Here is a 21783-nt window from a genome sequence, read left to right on the forward strand (position 1 = left end):
TTAATATTCTACATAACATTATTTCATTAAAAATATTACACTGTTATAGGTTCATTATTTTTTAGAGTAAGCTAGCATATCAAGCATTTAGAATGTCTATTAAAACATCAACGATGCAAGAAAATCAATTTGCCTACATCTATTGTCAGACACATGGGATAACATTGTCAAAATTTAGGTATCAGAATGAAAAATTTTAGGTAAGTAAGTAAGCAAATAAGTAAGCAAGTAAGTAAGTAAGTAAGTAAGTAAGTAACAAACTCTTTCTTGAATTCACTTCTTTTATAAACCATACAGATATTTATATTTAAACAGAGACACGACATACATACACGCAAACACAAAAATAAAGACAGACGACACACACACAGCGACGAGACACGCACAGAGACGACACACACACACACACAGAGAATAGAACACACATTGAGAAGACACACGCACAGAGACAACATGCACACAGAGACAACACACACACACACACACACAGAAGACACACACATACAAACGGCTCACACACACAGACGACCCACGCACAGAGTGACGACACACACACAGAGAAGACACACACACACACAGAGAAGACACATACAGAAAGATGAATCACACACAGAGAGAGACCAGACACACACACACACACTGAAACAACAAATACACATAGAGATGACACACACACACAAAGAGATGACACAAACACACACACAGATACGAAACACACATAGAGATGATACACTCACAGAGAGGACACACACACAAAGACAATAAGCACTGAAAACGACCCGCACACAGAGACAACACACACACACAGAAGACACACACATAGTGACGACAAACTCCCAGATAAGACACATACACAGAGAAAAGACCCTCACAGAGACGACACACACACACACACATAGAAACGACACACAAACACAGAGATGACGAACACAGAGAGAGACTAGACACACAAACACACGTAGAAACGACAAACACACATAGAGACGACACCCGCACACTAAGAGACGACACACACACACACAGATACAGAAACACACATAGAGACGATACACGCACAGAGAGGACACACACACAAAGACAACAACCACAGACACCACGCACACAGATACAAGACACACGCAAAGACGACACACACCTAGCGACGACACACGCACAGAGACAACAAATGCATACAGACGACAACACACAAAGAGACGACACCTTCACAGATAAGACACACACACACAGAAAAGACACACACACAGAGACGACACACACACACACAGAGATGAAACAAACCTATATTCTCTACATGCAAAGAGGAGACGACACACACAAAGAAACGACACACTCAAAGAGACGACGCACACACACACACACACACAGACAAGACACACTCACAGACACGACACACACACACAGACAACAGACACACACAGACAAGACACACACATAGAGAAGACAAACGCACTGAGACGACACAAACACAGAGACGTCACACACACACACACACAGAAGACACACACACATAGAGGAAACACCCATAGAGACGACACACGCACAGAGACGATACACACACACAGAGACAACACACACACCCAGAGAGACGAGACGCACACACAAAAATGATAAACACACATAGAGACGACACAGACAGAAAGAGACGAGACACACACACAGATACAGAAACACACATAGAGACGACAGACGCATAGAGACAACACACACACACACACAAACACAACACCCACACAGAGAGTACACAAACACATACACACAGAAGACACACACACAAAGAGACGACAAACTCAAAGTGAGGACTTACACATAGAGACGACACACGCACAGAGATGACAAACACACAGAGACGAGACACATAGAGAGAGAGACGACACACACACACACACAGACAACAAACACACAGAGACAACACACACACAAAAAAAGATGACACATACACACACACAGTTGCGAAACACACATAGAGACGAAACTCGCACAGAGACGACAGACATACAGAAGAGACACAAAAACACACACCAAAAACCCACAGAGAAGACACACACATAGAGACGAGACACGCACAGACATGACACACAAACAGAATCATAGTGAGAGAGATATCCAAAAAGTTGAGTTGATCTAGGTTCACTTAGAGTGGCGCCCAACTCTAAGTGAACCTAGATCAACCCAACTTTTTGGATATCTCTCTCACTATGACTCTGTTTGTGTTTCATGTCTGTGCGTGTCTCGTCTCTATGTGTGTGTCATCTCTGTGTGTTTTTCGTATCTGTTTTTGTGTTTTCTCTGTATGTCTGTCGTCTCTGTGCGTGTGTCGTCGCTTTGTGTGTTTCATATCTGTGTGTATGTGTATGTGTGATATGTTTGTGTATTTTGTATCTGTGTGTGTGTCGTCTGTGTGTGTGTTGGTGTGAAGTGTCTATCTCTATGTGTCTCGTCTATCTGTGTTTGTCTTCTATGTGCGTTTGTCGTCTCTTTTTGTATTTCCTCACTTTGAGTTTGTCGTCTCTGTGTGTGTGTGTCGTCTGTGTGTTTGTGCGTCTTGCCTCTGTTTGGGTGTTGTCTCTCTGTGTGTGTGTGTGTGTGTCTGTGTTGTCTCTGTGTGTTTGTAGTCTCTATGTGTGTTTCGTCTCTGTGTTTGTGTCTCGTCTCTTTGTGTGTGTGTCGTCTCTATGTGTGTTTATCATTTCTGTGTGCGTGTCTCGTCTCTCTGGGTGTGTGTGTTGTCTCTGTGTGTGTATCGTCTCTGTGCGTGTGTCGTCTCTATGGGTGTTTCCTCTATGTGTGTGTGTCTTCTGTGTGTGTGTGTGTGTACGTCTCTGTGTGTGTGTCGTCTCCGTGCGTGTGTCATCACTATGTGTGTGTGTCGTCTCTGTGTGTGTGTTGTCTGTGTGTGTGTCGTGTCTGTGCGTGTGTCTTCTCTTTGTGTGTGTGTGTGTCGTCTCTGTGTGTGTGTGGTCGCTGTGTGTGTGTTATCTCTGTGTATGTTTTGTCTCTGTGTGTGTGTGTGTGTCGTCTCTGTGCGTGTGTCTTTCCTGTGAGTGTGTGTCGTCTCTGTGCGTGGTTCTTCTCACGTCGCGTTGTCATCTCTGTGTGCGTGTCGTCTCTGTGCGTGTGTTGTCGCTATGTGTGTGTCGTTTGTGTGTGTGTGTTGTCTCTGTGTGTGTTGTGTCTCTGTGGTTGTTGTCTTTCTCTTTGTGTCCTCGTGCATGTATAGTGACTTTTTGTGTTTCGTATATGTGTGTGTGTTTGTGTCGTGTCTTTGTGTGTGTGTTTGTCGTCTCTCTATGTGTGGTTCGGTTCTATGTGTGTGTGTGTCTAGTTTGTGTGTGTGTGTGTCATCTCTGTGTGTGTGTGTTTTCTATGTGTGTGTGTGTGTGTCGTCTATGTGAGTTTTTCTTATATGAGTATGTGCCGTTTATGGGAGTGTTTCGTCTGTGTGTGTGTGTGTTGTCTGTCTGTGGGTGTCGGTCTCTGTGCTTGTTGTCTTTGTGTGTGTGTGTCCTCTCTGTGCTTGTATCGTCTCTGTGTGTTTCGTAAGTGTGTGTGTTTGTGTCATCTCTTTGTGTGTGTGTGTGTCATCTCTATGTGTTTGTGTGGTTTCTGTGTGTATGTGTATGTTTTTGTCTCGTCTCTCTCTCTCTGTGTGTGATCTCTGTGTGTGTGTCGTCTCTGTGTCTGTGTGTGTCGTCTCTGTGTGTGTGTCTTCTCTCTGTGTGTGTGTCGTCTCTGTGCGTGTGTCATCGCTATGTGTGTGTTGTCTGTGTGTGTGTGTGTGTGTGTGTTGTCTCTGTGTGCGTGTCGTCTGTGTGCGTGTGTCTTCTTTCTGTGTGTTGTCTTCTCTGTGTGTGTGTGCCGTTTCTGTGCGTGTTTCGTCGCTGTGTGTGTGCCTCTCTGTGTGTGTGTGTGTGCTTGTGTATGGCTTGTCTCTGTGTGCATATAAATTTCTGTATGGTATATCCAAGAGGTGAGTTCAAGAAAGAGTTTGTTACTTACTTACTTACTTACTTACTTAATTACTTACTTACTTGCTTACTTACTTACCTACAATTTTTCATTCTGATACCTAGATTTTGACAATGTTATCCCATTTTTCTGACAATAGATGTAGGCAAATTGATTTTCTTACATTATTGATGTTTTAATAGACGTTTTAAATGCTTGATATGCTAACTTACTCTAAAAAATAATGAACCCCTAACAGTGTAATATTTTTAATTAAATAATGTTATTTGGAATATGAATACAAAAATATATTATGATACATTATTAATATCAATGATTAACTTTGGACATTTTGAATCTGTTCCATAAAATAGTTCACCATGTTCTCTTTTGATATTGTAGTTATTGTTTTCTCTTAGTTCGTAATCAGTAGAATAATCATTATTCCATTTTGAATCATACACAATTTATACTGGTGTGTCATGAACAGGGTCAATATGCTTTTCGTCTTCGATATAATTTTATTTCTTGACTGTTTGATCGATGTCAGTAACGTTTGCTGTTGCTTTGTTTTTCATTGTTTCATCCTTATAATCCATAGTGATATTTTCTGACAGAAACCTGTTTATGTTTCTGGCAATTTTACTGCCTATTATCACATTATTTTTACGCAGGTAACAGTTTCGGCACGTAGACATGATATGGTTTATGATATTAGTAGCAGAGTAGACCTTTCTTTTCCTCTTTGCTTTCATTTGAATGCTAATACCTAAAAGCCGACTAAAGGTTCTATCAATAGGTAGTATGTTACCTATAGCACTATCATGAAGATGACCCTCTTCATCAACTATTATTTTTAAGCTAACGTTCTCTTTGAGTACAAAAAACTCTGGAAATGATACTTTCCTATATCCATCATTTGTTTAACTGAACTTTTTTTTTATTCAAAGGAAATTTAATTCCATATTGTCATGAAAACTCAATCATACGTTTCCTATAGTGCTATCACTTGAAATTGTTTCAGATTTCAAATACTTCTCCTTGTCAGCATTCAATGCTATAATAACACTAGCATGTGAACACATTTCTAATGGGGGGTCATCCAAATGTTCAATATGCACTTCATCTTTGCTATTATTTGGTTCATTAATTGTTTGATTAATGGTAGTGACGTTTGCCGGCACTTTTTTTTTCATCGATTCATCTTTATATTCCTTGGTGATATTTTCTACCAATGCCCTTTTTATTTTTCAGGCAATTTCACTGTCTATTACAACATTATTTTTAAGAAGGTAACAGTTTCGGCACGTCGACAAGATATGGTTTATGATGTTAGTAGAAGAATATGCATATCTTCTTTTGATCTTCTGTTTAAGACTAGTACCCGAAAGTCGAAGATGGAATTCGACAAGAGATAACATTTTACCACAAGAACTGCCAAGAATATATTCCTCTTCATCAACTATTATTTTTATGTTGGTATTTTATTTGGGGGATGTCATATCTGGGTATCACAATCTTTCAAATACGTCCCAAGAATCGTGGATGTTTTTTGGTACTCAAAAGAAACTAACTTCTTTATTGTCATGAGAATGCACAAATACATTTTCAACAGTGCTACCATTTTTACTTGTTTCATAGTTTAAATACTTGTCCTTGTCAGCACTCAATGCTACAATAACATTAACGTGTGAACACACTTTATTAAATTGATCCATCTTCACTTTTTGAAAACATGTGACTTATGTGTTTCTCACTCTACTGCGTAACACATACTTATTTAATACATGTAATTGACTGGGTAGTGTTGAAATCTCGACACAGAGTACCAGTGTAAAAGCCAAACTATGTCTCTGGACGATCATGGATTACAATTTTTAGATTTGTATGCATACTTTGCAAATTTAAGACATGTACAAAAAAAAAAAAAGTTTTCAAGTTTATAAGTTTAAAAAAAAATTATTTGTTTTTATGAAAAAAAAATATTTAACTAGAAACATAATTATTAATCTTTTTTATTATCCGAAACTGGACTTGAGTTTCACATTTGAATCACAGAATGTATCTAAATTTCAAATTTGAACGAGAGAAAGGTAATTTCCATAATTTTCTCACAGGAAACTAGATTTTATAGTCAAAAACCTTTATTAACACAGATTCTACAGAAATTGTTTATTTTTCGATACATACCTGGACTTAAGTTTCACCAATGAACCAACAAATTGTATTTTCCATAATTTTTTACAAAAAACTAGAGTTTACGGTCAAAAATCTTTATTAGCTTAGATTTTTTACTAGCAACTTGCCCTCCACTATAACTTCACTAATACATCCTTCTGCCAATCAACCCATCTCCCCCAAAACACTTTTCAGCCATTTCTTGTTAAATATTTTTTATTTCAACTCGTTCACACGGGTTTTTCGCTAGCAACTCGGCCTCCACTATAACTACGCTAACACATCCTTCTGCCAATCAACCCATCTCCCCCAAAACACTTTTCAGTCATTTCTTGTTAAAAAAATTATATTTCAACTCATTCACACGGGTTTTTCCACATTTGAACCAGAGAATGGACCTAAGTTTCACATTTGAACGAGAGAATTGTATTTTCCATAATTTTCTTACAGGAAACTAGAGTTTATGGTCAAAAACCCTTATTAGCTCAGATTCTACAGAAATAGTTTATTTTTCGATCCATACCTGGACTAAAGTTTCACCTAGGTGAACCAACGAATTATACTTTCCATAAATTTCTCACAAAAAAATAGAGTTTGCGGTCAAAAACCCTTATTAGCGTATAATTTTCGCTAGTAACTCGCCCTACCCTGTAGGTTCACTAATATATCCTTTTGCCAATCAACGCATCCCCCCCAAAACACTTTTCAGCTTTTTTTTGTTAAAATTTTTTATGTCAACTCATCCACACTGGGTTTTTGATAGTGACTCGCCCACCACTATAGCTCCACTATGACATCCTTCTAGCATTCAGACCATCTCCAATAAAACACATTTTATTTATTTTTTGTTAAAAAAAATTTATCTCAACTCATCCACCCTGGTTTTTTGCTAGCAACTCGGCCTCCGCTATAACTTTGTCAATGCATCCTTCTGTCAATCAAACACTTCATTCATTTATTGTAAAAAAAAAATTATTTCAACTCATCCACACGGGGTTTTCGCTAGCAACTCTCACTCCACTATAACTTCACTAATACAGCCTTCTCTCAGTCCACACATATCCATCTAACTACTTTTCATTAATTTCTAAATAAAAATTGTATTTCAGCTCATCAATCCGGGTTTTTCACTAGCAACTTATCCTCCACTATAACTTCACAAACATACCCTTCTGCCATTCTTTTTATTTTCAAACACCCTTTGTGAAAAATTCGGGGAACGAAACGTGACAAGAATATAATACATTTGGGTCATGCCAGGTTCTCCCATAGTTGTAAACAACAGCTTTGAAAAATTGGTTGAACGAAAAGTTCCAAAAATATAAAGACTTTTTGGTCAGGGCAGTTTCCCCCTTCGTAGCAACTACCAGTTTTGAAAAATTGGGGGACCAAACCGTTCCAAGAACACACATACTCTATGGTCGAGCTAGCTTCGTCAATGGTTTGCAAACTCGATTTTTCAAATTGGGGGGCCGAACATATTAAAGAATAAAAAAACACTATGGTTGCGCTATGCACACTCAAATTTGTAAACACCCACTTTGAAAATATGGGTACCAACAGTGGACAAGAATATAAATACACTTTGGTTCGGCCAGTTTCCCCTTAGTTGTAAAACCCCAATTTGAAAAATTGGGGGAAAGAAAAGAGACAAGAATATAACTACTCTTTGGACGAGTCAGTTTCCCCCTATGCTGTAAACAGCCGCATTCAAAAATTGGGGGAACGAAAAGTTACAAGAATATAAAAAACCTTTTGACGGGCCGGTTTCCTCTTAGGTGAAATAACCCGCTTTGTGATCTTCTGGGTATAACCATCGACTAGAATATGAATACCCTTTTGTCGGGCCAGTTTCCTCTTAGTTGTAAAGCATCCACTTTCCTCATTCTTTAATTACCCGTGAGGCATTCTTAACCAACGCAATACATTTACGCAAATACCTTTTCGCAAAAAATTCGCAAATAGAGTTATTTTTACGTCACAATTTTCAACTTAAAACCATTCTAAATATAGCATCCAATTCCTCATACTTTAATTACACGTTACGCTTTCTTAACAAACTCAATAACTTTACTCAAATACCTTTTCGCAAAAAATTCACAAATAGAGTTATTTTTATGTCAAAATTTTCAACTTAAAACCATTCTAATTATAGCATCCCATTCCTCACACTTTAATTACCCGTTACGCTTTCTTAACCATCGGAAGTTCAATTTGCTTATTGAACATAGAAGTAATTACCCTTTTCAAAAAACATTAGTCGTTCTATTAATGAACCCGGGAAACGAAACCAGTCAGATTGCATCACACAATCTCGCTCCTAGTTCCAAAAAAATGGGTGTTAGCCCAGAAAACCTGTCTGGTAAGGCAAGTACCGTTCGTAGTAATAGGTGACTGGCCCTGGTAACCCAATGTACCGGTTAAACCACACGCATAGCATTAATTAGTCTGGTAATCAACCATGGAAAGCTGCCAGGGAACGTAAAGTCCGCAATATGGTACCTCTTACCCTACTTATTTAGCCGCGTCGCTCCTTATTTACAATTTTTTTTTTATCACGAACTGATTGCTTTAAACTATGAAACTTGGCAAAGCTGGAACTTTAGAGTGTTTTTTTAACTATATTTTTCGGCCAAAACCCATAAATTGGGATGATTTTTCTTGTTCAAACTTTCGTAGAAAAAAATTGTTTTTACGTAAAGATGTGGTTTCAGGAAGAAGTGGCTGAACAAATCTGTTTTAAATATCTGTCCTTCTCAAGAGCGCCCGCAGAAAATTTTTCAGAGGGGGGGTAGATACCAGAATAGCAGAGATTGGAGGAGAAATGAATTTTGTAGTAAAACAAAAATACAAAGAAGTATATCGTTGGTCAGTTAAGCATCATTTTTGAGTTTTAGTCAGTTAGCTACTATCGTCAAACTCATTGAAAAGCTATTGTCATCATAGAACCATTGAAAAAAGACAACTTTCGATAATGCCCTGTTCTGCATGTTCATTGCAATTAAATACTGTCGATTAACCAGCTATGGATCTGGGTAAAAGCTTTTGCAAAAGTTATTGTGCCGGTTGCAATCTTGTAACCGGCTCGTGCAATTTTGCAACCGGCCCGGGTCGTCGTCGTATTGACCCGGTTGCAATCTTGAGAAGGATTTCAAATTGTAGACTGGACAGTGACAATTTTTCCTATTTTATCATCATGATAAAATAGCATCATGACACCTGAGTACAGAGACAAACAAAGACAGATATACAAATGACAAAACTTATTATTTACATTCAAAATAAAACCATGGCAAATAAATTTATCGCTTTTTCGACATACGCTTCTTCAGTTCTTTCTTTTTCTTTATGGACAGATAAGAGGCATAATTCACTAAGACGGTCGTCTGACATCTAACTTCTTGTCCTTGTTTTAACTCTTCTTAGCGTGCTGAAAATTGTACAGTATAGTGGTCTGGGGTGTATTATGATTCATTTTCTAAAAACATCAAATCAAAATTTTGAGATAGCCATTTTGTTCAGCGTGGTAGAACGGTCCAGTAACTATGTCTCTAGGGATATTGGGGATGTCAACCCCGTAAAGTTTTGGTATAACCTTACCAAAAAAAATGACTGTGGATTCTCAGTTTAAGATACATATACTGGTATTTATTCCTTAAAGTTTTAACAATTTTTTATATATAAAAGTAAAAAAGTGAAAACACTTAAAAATGTATTTTGTTTTCAGTAAAGGGCAAATTAAGTTCTGTTCTTGAGAAGGCATGGGGATTGTCAGCCCTACTCATGTTAGTTTTTGCTTGTTTTGAGTTTGACTTGGTCATATATTGTCATTTCTGTTCGTTTAGGGTTTCATTTATTTGTTGATGCTGGTTTGTGAGAAGTTTACGTTTGAAATATCTATTTGACTTTATTTTTGCTGATTTTTGGTTTAATGGACCTCTTTACTTTCCTTTGAAAAACTTGTTTCATGGAAAAATGTTTGAAAATTAATTTTCGTAAAAAAACGATTGGATTCACTTACCTCTGGGGAAGTATGGAACAGAAAAGTACCACTAATCAGAAGGCAACGCTATAGCGTTGCCTATAGTAAAGGCCATACGGCTCCAATGTTTTATTATTTATTTATTATAATTATTTTTTTTCCCAGAGGCACTTCATTTGGAAGGGGTCGTCGTAAAAACTTCAAAAAAGACTCATTCGATTGGAAATCGAGAGTTCTAGTGCCCTTTTTAATAGTCAAAAGTGATTGGAAGGCAACTAACACCCCTTCCACGCCCACTGTTTCCCCAAACACAGCCAATCAAAATTTTGAGATAGCCGTTTTGTTCTACGTTGTTTATTTCCACATAGAAAATATGTTTTTGAGGAGGACACTCCCCCACAGCCCTGAGGGCAAGGGTTATAAGTTATGTCCTGACACATATAAGCTTTTTATAGAAAGCTTTGTCGTAGAAACTTCAAAAAGGGCTCATTCGATTGGAAATTCAAACGACTAGTGCCCTTTTTAACAGTCGAAAGCGATTGGAGGGCAACCAACCCCCCTCTCACGCCTACATTTTTCCCTAACACAGCCAATCAAAATTTTGAGATAGCCCTTTTGTTCAACGTAGTTTAAAATTCTGGAAATTAGGTCTTTGAGGATGACAACCCCCCCCCCCCAGAGCCCTCAGGGCAAGGGTTATAAGTTATGCCCTGGGGCCATATAAGGTTATTGTAGATAGCGTTGTTGAAAAAACTTCAAAAAGGGCTCACTCAATTGGAAATTTAAATCACTAGTGGCCTTTTTCATTTACGAAAGTGATCGGAAGGCAACTAACACCCCTTCCACGCCCACCATTTCCCCAAACACATCCAATCAAAATTTTGAGATAGCCATTGTGTTCAACGCAGTTGAAAGTTCTTGAAATCATATATTTGAGCATTACACTCTCCCCTCCCAGTGTCTTCAGGGCAAGGGTTATAAGTTATGCTTTGGAGGCATATATGGTTTTATGGAAGAAATGCTCGCATAAACTTCAGATAGGGCTCATTTGATTGGAAATTGAAATTCCTTGTTCACTTATTAAGTGACAAAACATATTGGAGGGTGACCTCCCCCCCACGCTCTATTTCCCAAATGGATCTAATAAAAATTTTGAGATAGCTATTTTGTTAAAAATAAGTTCAAAGATTATATAACAAAAACTCCAGTGTCGACAAAACTCCCCAGCGATCGGAAGCAGGTATTGTAAGTTAAACCCTGAGGGAATACATGGTTCTTATGGAAGGGATACTCGTATAAACACCAAAAAGGGCTCATTTGATTAGAAATTAAAAGTTCCAGTTCACTTTTTAAAAGTCAAAAGAGATTGGAGGGCACCTACCCCCCCCCCCTCCCTCCACGCCCTTTTTTCTTAATCTCATCTGATAAGAACTTTGAGATAGCCATTTTATAAAAAAAATAGTTCAAAGACCATATAACAAAAACTCCAGAGTCGACACAGCCCCCAAGGGCCCGAAGGCAGGCGTTGTAAGTTATGCCCTGGGGGAATATATGGTTCTTATGGAAGGGATCCTCGTAAAAAACTTCGGAGACTGCTACTTTAATCGGAAATTGAAAGTTCTAGTTCAGTTTTTGAGAGTCAAAAGAGATTGGAGGGCAACTAGCCCCGCGCCCATCTTTTCCCAAATGCATCAGATAAAACTTTTGAGATTGCCATTAAGCTAAAAATTGTTCAAAAGTCAGATACCAAAGACCCAGGTGTCGAAACAACCCCCCAGGACCCGAGGGCAGGTGTTGTAAGTTATACCCTGGGGGAATATATGGTTCTTATGGAAAGGATGCTCGTATACTCATCAAAAAGGGCTCATTTGATTAGAAATTAAAAGTTCTAGTTCACTTTTTAAAAGTCAAAAGAGATTGGAGGGCACCTACTACCCCCCCCCCTCCACGCCCTTTTTTCTTAAAGCCATCTGATAAGAACTTTGAGATAGCCATTTTATAAAAAAAATAGTTCAAAGACCACATAACAAAAACTCCAGGGTCGGCACAGCCTCCAAAGGCCCGAAGGCAGGCGGTTTAAGTTATGCCCTGGGGGAATATATGGTTCTTATGGAAGGGATCCTCATAAAAATTTACGAGACTGCTACATTAATCGGAAATTGAAAGTTCTAGCTCAGTTTTTGAGAGTCAAAAGAGATGGGAGGGCAACTAGCCCCCAAGCCCATCTTTTCCCGAATGCATCAGATAAAAAATTTGAGATTGCCATTAAGCTAAAAAATGTTCAGAAGTCAGATAACAAGACTCAGGTGTCGACACAACCCCCCAGGACCCGAGGGCAGGTGTTGTAAGTTATGCCCTGGTTCATATATGGTTTTTATGAAAGGGATACTCGTATAAACTTCAGAGAGGACTCATTTGATTGGAAATTGAAAGTTCGAGTTCAATTTTTAAAAGTCAAAAGAGATATGAGGGCAACTAGCCCCCCCCTCCCAATGGCTTCTTTTTCCAAACCCATTTGATGAAAATTTTGATATAGACAGTTTGTTTAAAAAAGAAATAGTTCAAAGGTCGGATAAGAAAACTTCGGTGTCACTAAAACCCCACAGGGCCCGGAAGAAGGCGTTGTAAGTTATTCCCTAAGGGCATGTATGGTTATTATGAAATGGATGCTCGTATAAACTTTATAGAGAGCTCATTTGATTGGAAATTGAAATATCTAGCTCACTTTTTAAGAGTCAAAAGATTTAAGGGCAACTAGCCCCCCCCCCATGCACTTTTTCCTCAAAACCATCCATTACAAATTTTGAGACAGCCAGTTTTTTAAAAATTGTTCGAAAATTAGATAACAAAAACTCCGGTGTAAACACAACCCCCAGGGCCCAGGGGTGTACGTTGTAATTGTTGTCCTGAGGGCCTGTATGGTTCTTATGAAATGGATGCTTCTGTAACTTCAGAGAGGGCTCGTTTGGTTGGAAATTCAAAGTTCTAGTTCACTTCTTAAGATTCAAAAGATATCTGATGGCAACTAGCTCTGCCCCACTCTCACACACACCCTTTTTCCGAAAAACCTATCCGATAAAATTTTTAAAATAGCCATTTCATTAAAAATGATTCAAAGGTCAGACAAGAAAAACTCCTGTGTCGGCGCAACCCCCCATGGCCCAGGGGCAGGCGTTGTAAGTAATGCTCTGGGCCATATATTGTTTTTATGGAAGGTATGCTTGTATAAACTTCGGAGAGGGTTCATTTGATTGGAAATAGAAAAGTTCTCGTTCACTTTTTAAGAGTCAAGAGAGATTGGAGGGCAACTAGCCCCCCATCTCCACGCCCTAAATGCATTAGATAAAAATTTTCAGATAGAAATTTTGTTTAAATAGTTCAAGGTTCAGATAATAAAAACTCCAGTGTCAACACAGCCCCCCAGGGCCGGAGGGTAGGCGTTGTAAGTTATGCCCTGGGGGCTTATATGGTTGTTATGGAAGGGATGCTCGTATAAACTTCATAGAGGGCTCATTTGATTGGAAATTGAAAGTTTTAATTCCATTTTTAAGAGTAAAAAGTGATCGGAGGGCACCTAGCCTCTCCCCACACTCCATTTATTTTTTTCCAAACTTTTTTCACCTTGGTATTGTTAATTTGGCATAACTTTACTCTCAGTTCCTGGAAAGCTCTTCGCTATGCTGCTTCTCAAACGGGCAACAAGATACCTCCATGCCCTGCGTCTCCCCCCACAAGCTGGCTTCATGCCATGCAGGTCCACCACCGAGCAAGTCCATACTATTAGACAGCTAATAGAGAAAACTCTTGAATATAAGAGGAAGGCGTACACTGCCTTTGTTGATTTTCGATCGGTCTTCGACACTGTCGATAGGGAGTCACTATGGCTAATCCTCCAGTCTGCTGGCGTACCCACGAAAATCATCCGTCTCCTCAAAGAACTGTATAATAGTACTGAAAGTGTGGTGATTGTAAATGGATGGCCTTCTGGATATTTCAAAATAAAAAATGGTGTCCGGCAACGATGTGCCGCTACACCTGAGCTCTGTAACTGTGTAATAGACTACATCCTGAATAAAACACAGCAGGTGCAGCCATTTGGCATAGGCTTTACTGGAAGAGTTCTTTCAGACGTCGACTTTGTCGACGACGTAGCGCTAATATGCTAAAACATTAGTGACCTCAAAACTACACTGGAAACACTGGCCTCTGCCGCTGAAAAATTCGGTCTGAAAATAAACTGGTCGAAGACCAAGGTAATGCCCGTTGAGAAAACGCCGTCCAACCCCCTGTCATCTGTGGAAATTTGTGGCCAGACTGTAGAGGTAGTCAAGCAGTCTACCTACCTTGGGTCAATTGTCTGCTCAAACGGAAGCCTAGATGCCGAAAAATCAGCAAGAGCGGCAAAAGCAAACTTTGTCTTCGGTCGCCATCTAAAAACAGTCTTCCATAAACCCCAGATCAGCCGTCTCAACAAAGCACGAAAATACTCTGCTTCGGTTGCAGCATCATGCTCTATTCTGCTGAGACTTGGTCGCTGACTCAGACACAGACGCTGAAGGTAGATGCCATCCAAACGAAACACCTCCGAAAAATCGAACGCTCCCGATGCCCCGACAGGGTACAAAATTCAGAAATCCTCAGGTCCTTCAAACTCCCACCCCTGTCAGAGCAGCTTGAGTCTCACTCACTGCGTCGGCATGGCCATCTGCTCCGTCTGCCTGCCCAAACATCTGCCCGGCTCATCTTCAACTTCGACCCAGCTGCAAACGGCTGGAGGCGTCCTAGGGGAAGACCACGCACCAGATGGGCGGATGTCATCCGTGATCGGCTCGCCTCCAGAAACATCAACCCGGCTGAAGTGACAACCCTCGCCCTGAACCGACCACTCTGGAGAAGACTGACGGCGCTGACGACTGGTTCCCTCTACGCTGGCGACGCTGCCGAGCAACAGCTTTAAGTAAGTAAGTAAGTAAGTTTTGATACTTCGGTACAGATTTGATTTTTTTAAGTTGGATTTTGAAATAAGGAATTTTTAAAAACTTGAAACTTTTTGCAATCAAAAACGAACAGAAATTAATTAAAAAAACTTTCCGAAAAATAAGTTCTTCAAAGAAAAGTAAAAATCATTTTAAACTTAAACTCAGCAGATACAAATACGTGTCAAAATTCAAACTGCAAACTACCAGAAATTGCTATTAAAGAACAAATAAAATCCAAAACGAACAGAAATTGGGTATTGCCTCCTTCTCTCACTGTAAAAGCCTAAAATCTACTGCGTCATTGGCACTTTACTGAAAATTATGTGCGTCTTGAAAAGTCTTGGAAAGTATCAAGAACATCAAATTGAACATTTGATAAACAATGATATTAGTTGTTGAAAGATCCATCAGTTCAAGAATCTATTTCACTCGAATTTAATTTTTATTTTCAATGATGTAAGAACTGGAAAAGAAAACACTTGTAATAATATTCGCTTTCAGTGAAGCGCCAATGACACAGTAGGGTTTTGGTTTTTATTTACAGTTAAGGAAGGGGGCAGTATCCAAACTCTTGTTTGTAGCGAAACTATATTTGTCTTGAACAACTTTAGAAAGAACTAATAAATTAAACTTAATATTTGATATATAACGATATTAATTGCTGAAAGCTCATCAGTTCAAAATTTTACTATAATTTTAAGGTTTATTTTCAATTTTAAGTACAAAATAAAATATTAGTAATAAAATTGGTTTTCAGTAAAGCGCCATTGACAAAAAAATAATAACGTACGTATCGTACTATTTTCACATATTGGTTGAAATTATTGTCTTTAATACATTTCACAGTTGCCGTTAAAGTATCTTGTAGTCTAAGTATATCAGTTTTCATAAGGTAAACTTGTTCAAGACTGTCTTTGACATAATCGTAAAATTCGCAGTATGGATGAGGAAAAGCGGATTCCTGTCCGTGTAAGAATGTATACCACATTCTATCCAAAATGTCGGAGGAGCGTCTACCTGGTTGGGATTTTTAAGAAATATAAATTATTCATGATATTCTTTAGCTCATATTAATGTTGTCTTTAGTAATTGTCCGAGTTGTTGTCACTTTAAGAGGTTTAAAAATAATTTTTAAGTTCCAAAATAAATTTAATGAGATGCTTTGCTTTTCATTGAATTGCCCTTAATTTTCCTGGTGGTATTAGTGATCTCCTTCCTCTTTTTCTCTATGATACTCAATATTTCTCGAGTATACTCATCCCATTCAATGGGTAACCGATGCGCCCGTGGCCTTTCTACTGAAACAGTGGGTACTCTCGGCTTCATTTCACTGCCGCTAGTACCTTCAGCTTCCACCAGAGCAGAACAAGTTATATGTTTCTATAAACAAAAATCTTTATTCACAATGTTATCATTCTGAACTCCGTTATAAGCGCATTTGATGTCCTTTTAAAACATGAAAAAAAAAATCAAAAAATTCTGAGTTTCCGGTAAAATTCTAATCCCCAAGAAAATTTGAAGTCTCCCGAAAAAAGCACAAAAAGAGTCCATTAAAAGTCCCAAATTAATTCGAAGTCCCATGATACACCCAAGATTTGATTCCTTTTCTTTTGTGAATGTTTACGTTGAAGATCTAAAGGTGGCTTTTGTAGGGCAAACTTCCTTAGTTTGCCTTGAAATATTAGTCGGCGTATGTCCTTTTTTGATATAATGATTTGTTTTTTTCGCAGTCTCTATTACCTTTCCGTTCTGTAGTGAAAGTGTCGCATAAATTAGTATCCTTTTTATCTCGTGAGCGGTGATTCTGACATATTCTCCCCAAATCGGATCCTTCGAAAATTTCATCAAAATCTCTGATAAATGTGTCAATGATTTCATCCTGAGTCAATCTCTCCAAATCAAATTGTTTTAAAATTTCATAAGAATCTGTATACAAGTTTTTTAATATGCTCATCCCGAGTCAAATCCTGAGGGCGCGGGATGCTTTTTATCGCACTCAAATGAGCATCCATTGCTATTGGATCCATCATTGCTACTGCTGTCCATCTCCTCTCGAGATACATTCACTACTCTCTCTTCTTGAATCAATGGTCTAGAATAAAAAAGTTCCAAAAAATGTCACTACAAGCACTATTTTTCTAATAGAAAAAATCACGATTGACGTATTTACAACATCTTCATTTTTTACTTTTTAAAATCACATTTAATTTTTTTTGCTATAATTATATGTAACATAATTTTAAGACATGTAAAAAAACTGAAAAAACTTCAATTCCAGTTCAATAAAAATAAAATAAGTAAGAAAAAACTTCACTACAAACCTTATTTTTCTAATAGAAAAAATCACGCCTGAAATATTTATTTCATCCTCATTTTGTATTTTAAAAAGTAATTTATGTGTTTTTTGCTATTAATATATTTAATGCTATTATTAGAACTGAATAAAAAGTTGAAAAATTTAAGTTTCAGTTCAATAAGAAAAAATAAGTAAAAAAAAAAACGTCACTAGAAACATTATTTTCAAATAGAAAAACCACGACTGACTTATTTAAATCATCCTCATTTTTTTTAAACACCCCAAGTGATGTTTTTTTGTTATAAGTGTATCTAATATGATTTTAAGGTATGGAAAAAAGTTGAAAAAAATTCAGTTAAAGAATCTAAGTAAAAACAAGTTACCCCCTTAAAAATTTGACCCCCCTCCCTCCGAAGGGTATAAACCCTGCTACGTTCAATACGATACTATTTCTGTCCATTCCTAGTTCACAATCAGTAAAAAAAATTAATGGGGAGATAGAGACTGACGTAATCATAATGCATATTCTACTAATATTCTACTAATATTAGGGCTTCAATAATAATCAAAAATAGTCCATGGACCGAATACAGAAGTTTAAGAATAACTGGTAGGGAGTTATTCTTAAATCATTTCCATAATTTCAACCAATATGTGAAAATAGTACGATACGTACGTTATTATTGTTTTTTTTAAATAATAATGTTTTGAAATAAAAAATAGAGTCTGAGATAGTTTAACAGGGTTTAAACGCGCGTGCATATACAGAAACACACACATGGGTTGTTTCTATGCGGCTGCCTCAATGGTACTCTGTAGCAGATCATCGACAGTACGTAGTTATATATGTTTTCAATCACTATGTTTTGTAAATTGGAAGGATAAACACATGATTGGAATATATGACAGTGAATTTATTGGCTTGTAATCATCAGCCTGTGTAGCTCTATTCTAATGCGCACTTTTAATATTGACTGAAGAACATGAAGAAATTAGCTGTTATCATGAAGAAGTGCTTTCATTAAATATTTGGTACTTGGCCTGCAAGTAAAACACAGGAAATTTAACAAGTGGCTGAGTTTGTTGTATTCAAAAGCGCTTTAATTAAATTTTCATATTCAGTCAGCAACTAGGACAATTGTAAATTACCAGCTAAAAGCCAGTTTATTGGAAATTGTTCAAAAACTAGATAAGAAAAACTCCCTTCAGGGCCCGGGAGATAGGCGTTGTAAGTTTTGTCCTGGAGGCGTATATGTTTCTTATGAAAGGGATGCTCGTATAAACTTCAGAGAGGGCTCATTCGAATGGAAATTGAAAGTTCTAGCTCAATTTTTAAGAGTCAAAAGATATCCGAAGGTAACTAGCCCCCCTTCCCCCGTACACCCTTTTTTCCCCAAGCCCATCCGAATTTTTTTTTTCATTAAAAATAGTTCAAAGGTCAGATAAGAAAATTTCCTGTGTCGATGCAACCCCCCAGGACCCGGAGGCAGGCATTATGAGTAATGCTCTAGGGCCATATATAGTTCTTATGGAAACGATTCTCGTATAAACTTCTAAGAGGGTTCATATGATCAGAAATTGAAAGTTATTGCTAACTTTTCATAAGTCAAAAGAGATTAGAGGGCAAATAGCCCCCCCCCCTCCATGACCTAAGTGCATCAAAAGCAAATGTGGCGATAGGCATTCTGTTAATTATCGTTAGAAAAACTCCGGAGTCGACACAGCCCTCTAGGGCCGGGGGGTAGGCGTTGTAAGTTATGCCCTGGGAGAATATATGGTTGTTATGGAAGGGATACTCGTATAAACTTCATAGGGGGCTCATTTGATTGTAAATTGAAAGTTGTAATTCGCTTTTAGGGAGTCAAAAGTGATCGGATGGCAGCTAGTCTCCCGCCACACTCCACTAATTGTTTTCCAGAGGCACTTGGCTCCCATTGTTTTATTATTTTTTTCCCAGAGGCACTTTATATAGAAAGGGTCGTCGTTTAAACTTCAAAGGGGGCTCATTTGATTGGAAACCGAGAGCTCTAGTGCCCTTTTTAAGAGTCAAAAGTGATAGGAGGGTAACTAGCCCTCCCCCAAGCCCAAACCATAAAAAGTTTGAGGTAGCCACTTTGTTAGAAATACTTCAAAGATCATATAACAAAAACTCCTTTACGTATGGCCATTTCGTTAAAAATAGTTCAAAGGTCAGATAAGAAAAACTCCTGTGTCAACACACCCCCCGCCAGGTCCCGGGCAGGCGTTGTAAGTATTGCTCTGGGGGCATATATGGTTCTTATGGAAGGTATGCTCGCATAAACTTCGGAGAGGGCTCATATGATTGGAAATTGAAAGTTCTCGTTCACTTTTTAAGAGTAAAAGGAGATTGGAGGGCAACTAGCCCCCCTCTCCATGCCCTATTTTCCTCAAACCCATCCAATATGAACTTTGAGAGAGCCATTTTTTCAAAATAGTTGAAAGGCCAGATACGAAAAAATACGGTGTCAACAAAACCCCCCAGGGCCCTGTGGGCAGGCATTGTAAGCTATGTCCTGGGGCCGTATATGGTTCATATGAAAGGGATGCTTGTATAAACTTCAGAGAGGGTTCATTTGGATGGAAATTAAAAGTTATAGTTCATTTTCTCAGAGTGAAAAAAGATCGGAGGGCAACTAGGCCCTCCCGTCCTCCACGCCTTTGGGTGTATCGGATGGATAAACCGATCCGATAAAAATTTGAGGGGGCCATTTTGTTAAAAATAGTTGAACCATCAGATATTAAAACTCCGGGTTCGACACAACCCCCCAGGGCCCAGGGACAGGCGTTGTAAGTAATATTCTAATGGTATAAATGGTTCTTATAGAAGGGATGCTCGTGTAAACCTCAGAGAGGGCTCATTTGATTGAAAATAGAAATTTCTAGTTCACTTTTAAAGAGTCAAAAGAGACCGAAGGATAATTATCCCCCCCACACCCTTTTTCCCCAAACCCATCCGATAAAAATTTTGAGATAGCCATTTTGTTAACAATAGTTCAAACAGCAGATTGTAAAAACTTCGAGGTTGACACAAACCCGTTTTTTCACTTTGAGATTGTTACTTTGATACCATTTTTGATACTTTGATGAACATTTGATTTTTTTTTTAAAGTTTGATTTAGAAATAAGGAATTTTTAAATCCTTAAAACTTTTGGTAATCAAAACCGAACAAAAATTAATTAAAAAAAAACTTTCCGAAAAAGAATTTTTTCAAAGAAAAGTAAAGGTCATTTTAAACTTAAGCTCAGCAGATACAAATACCTGTTAAAATTTACATTAATATCTATTGTATGTTTGTTTGCATTGATTGTTGATTTCATTTCTGTTCGTTTTAAGTTTCATTTATTCAATAGGAAAATATTTTTTTTCGTTTTAAGCTTGATTTTCATATTCAATCTAAGCATTACTCGCTTTAAGATCTATTTACTCATTTAGATTATTACTTGTTGTATGTTTTTTGCTATGATTGTTTATTTAATTTCTGTTCGTTTTGGGTTTCATTTATTCTTTAATAGCAATTTCTGGTCGTTTTTAGTTTGAATGTTAACAGGTATTTGTATCTGCTGAGCTTATGTTTAAAATGGCCTTTACTTTTCTTCAAAAAACGTATTTATCGGAAAGTTTTTTTTTAATTATCCTTGCAATGTACAAAAATACTGATTGAAAACATACAATAAACTAGGTACTGTCGATGATCAGCCACAGAATACCATTGACGCAGCTGCACAGAAAAAAAAATCCATGTGTTTGTGCGTTTGTGTGTATGTTTTTGTGTGTGCATCTGTATTTGTGTGTGTGCGTGCACGTGTGTGTGTATATCTCTCTGTGCGTCTTTATTTGGAATTCGGGAAAAATCTTGCTCATCTCTTTCAGATTATGTTAAAACCCTGTTAACTTATCTCGGCCTTTTTTATTATTTCAAAACATTTTTTTTTAAAGAAATAACATACTTATCGCACTATTTTCATGTATTGGCTCAAATTATAGCCTTTAATATATTTCACAGTTGCATTTAAAGTGTCTTGTAGGCTGTGTCTTTGAGTTGTCATACAGTACACTTGTTCAAGATTGTCCATGATATAATCGTAGAATTTACAGTATCGAAGAGGAAAAGCGGATTCCTGTCCGTGTAAGAAAGTATACCATATTCTATCCAAAATGTCGGAGTAGCCTCTTCTTGGGTGGAATTACCCTGACATAAATTAATTCACGATTTTCATTAATTTATTATTAACGATTTCCTTAGTAATTGTCCAAGGTGTTGTCACTTTAAGAGATTTAAAATATTCTAATTTCCGAAAAAATCTAAGGCGATGCTTTGCTTTTCTTTGAATTGTCTTTAATTTCCCTTGTGGTATTAGTGATCTCCTTCCTCTTTTTTCTC

The 21783-nt window shown here is 37.7% G+C and overlaps 1 protein-coding gene across 1 annotated transcript in view; it reads left to right on the top strand.

Annotated features, from left to right (window-relative positions):
* LOC148953726 (RNA-binding protein Rsf1-like) overlaps positions 1-7277 on the top strand; it is a 37452-nt gene extending 30175 nt beyond the window's left edge. Inside the window, exon 4 of the mRNA XM_089085818.1 lies at positions 7233-7277. Coding sequence (XP_088941944.1) covers positions 7233-7277 — 45 coding nt within the window. The remainder of the gene's footprint in view (positions 1-7232) is intronic.
* The last annotated feature ends 14506 nt before the right edge of the window (positions 7278-21783 follow it).

This window comes from Artemia sp. Qi Xiang Cuo, chromosome 3 (assembly GCF_049724085.1).
Source record: "Artemia sp. Qi Xiang Cuo chromosome 3, ASM4972408v1, whole genome shotgun sequence".
Classification (NCBI taxonomy): Eukaryota; Metazoa; Arthropoda; class Branchiopoda; order Anostraca; family Artemiidae; genus Artemia; species Artemia sp. Qi Xiang Cuo.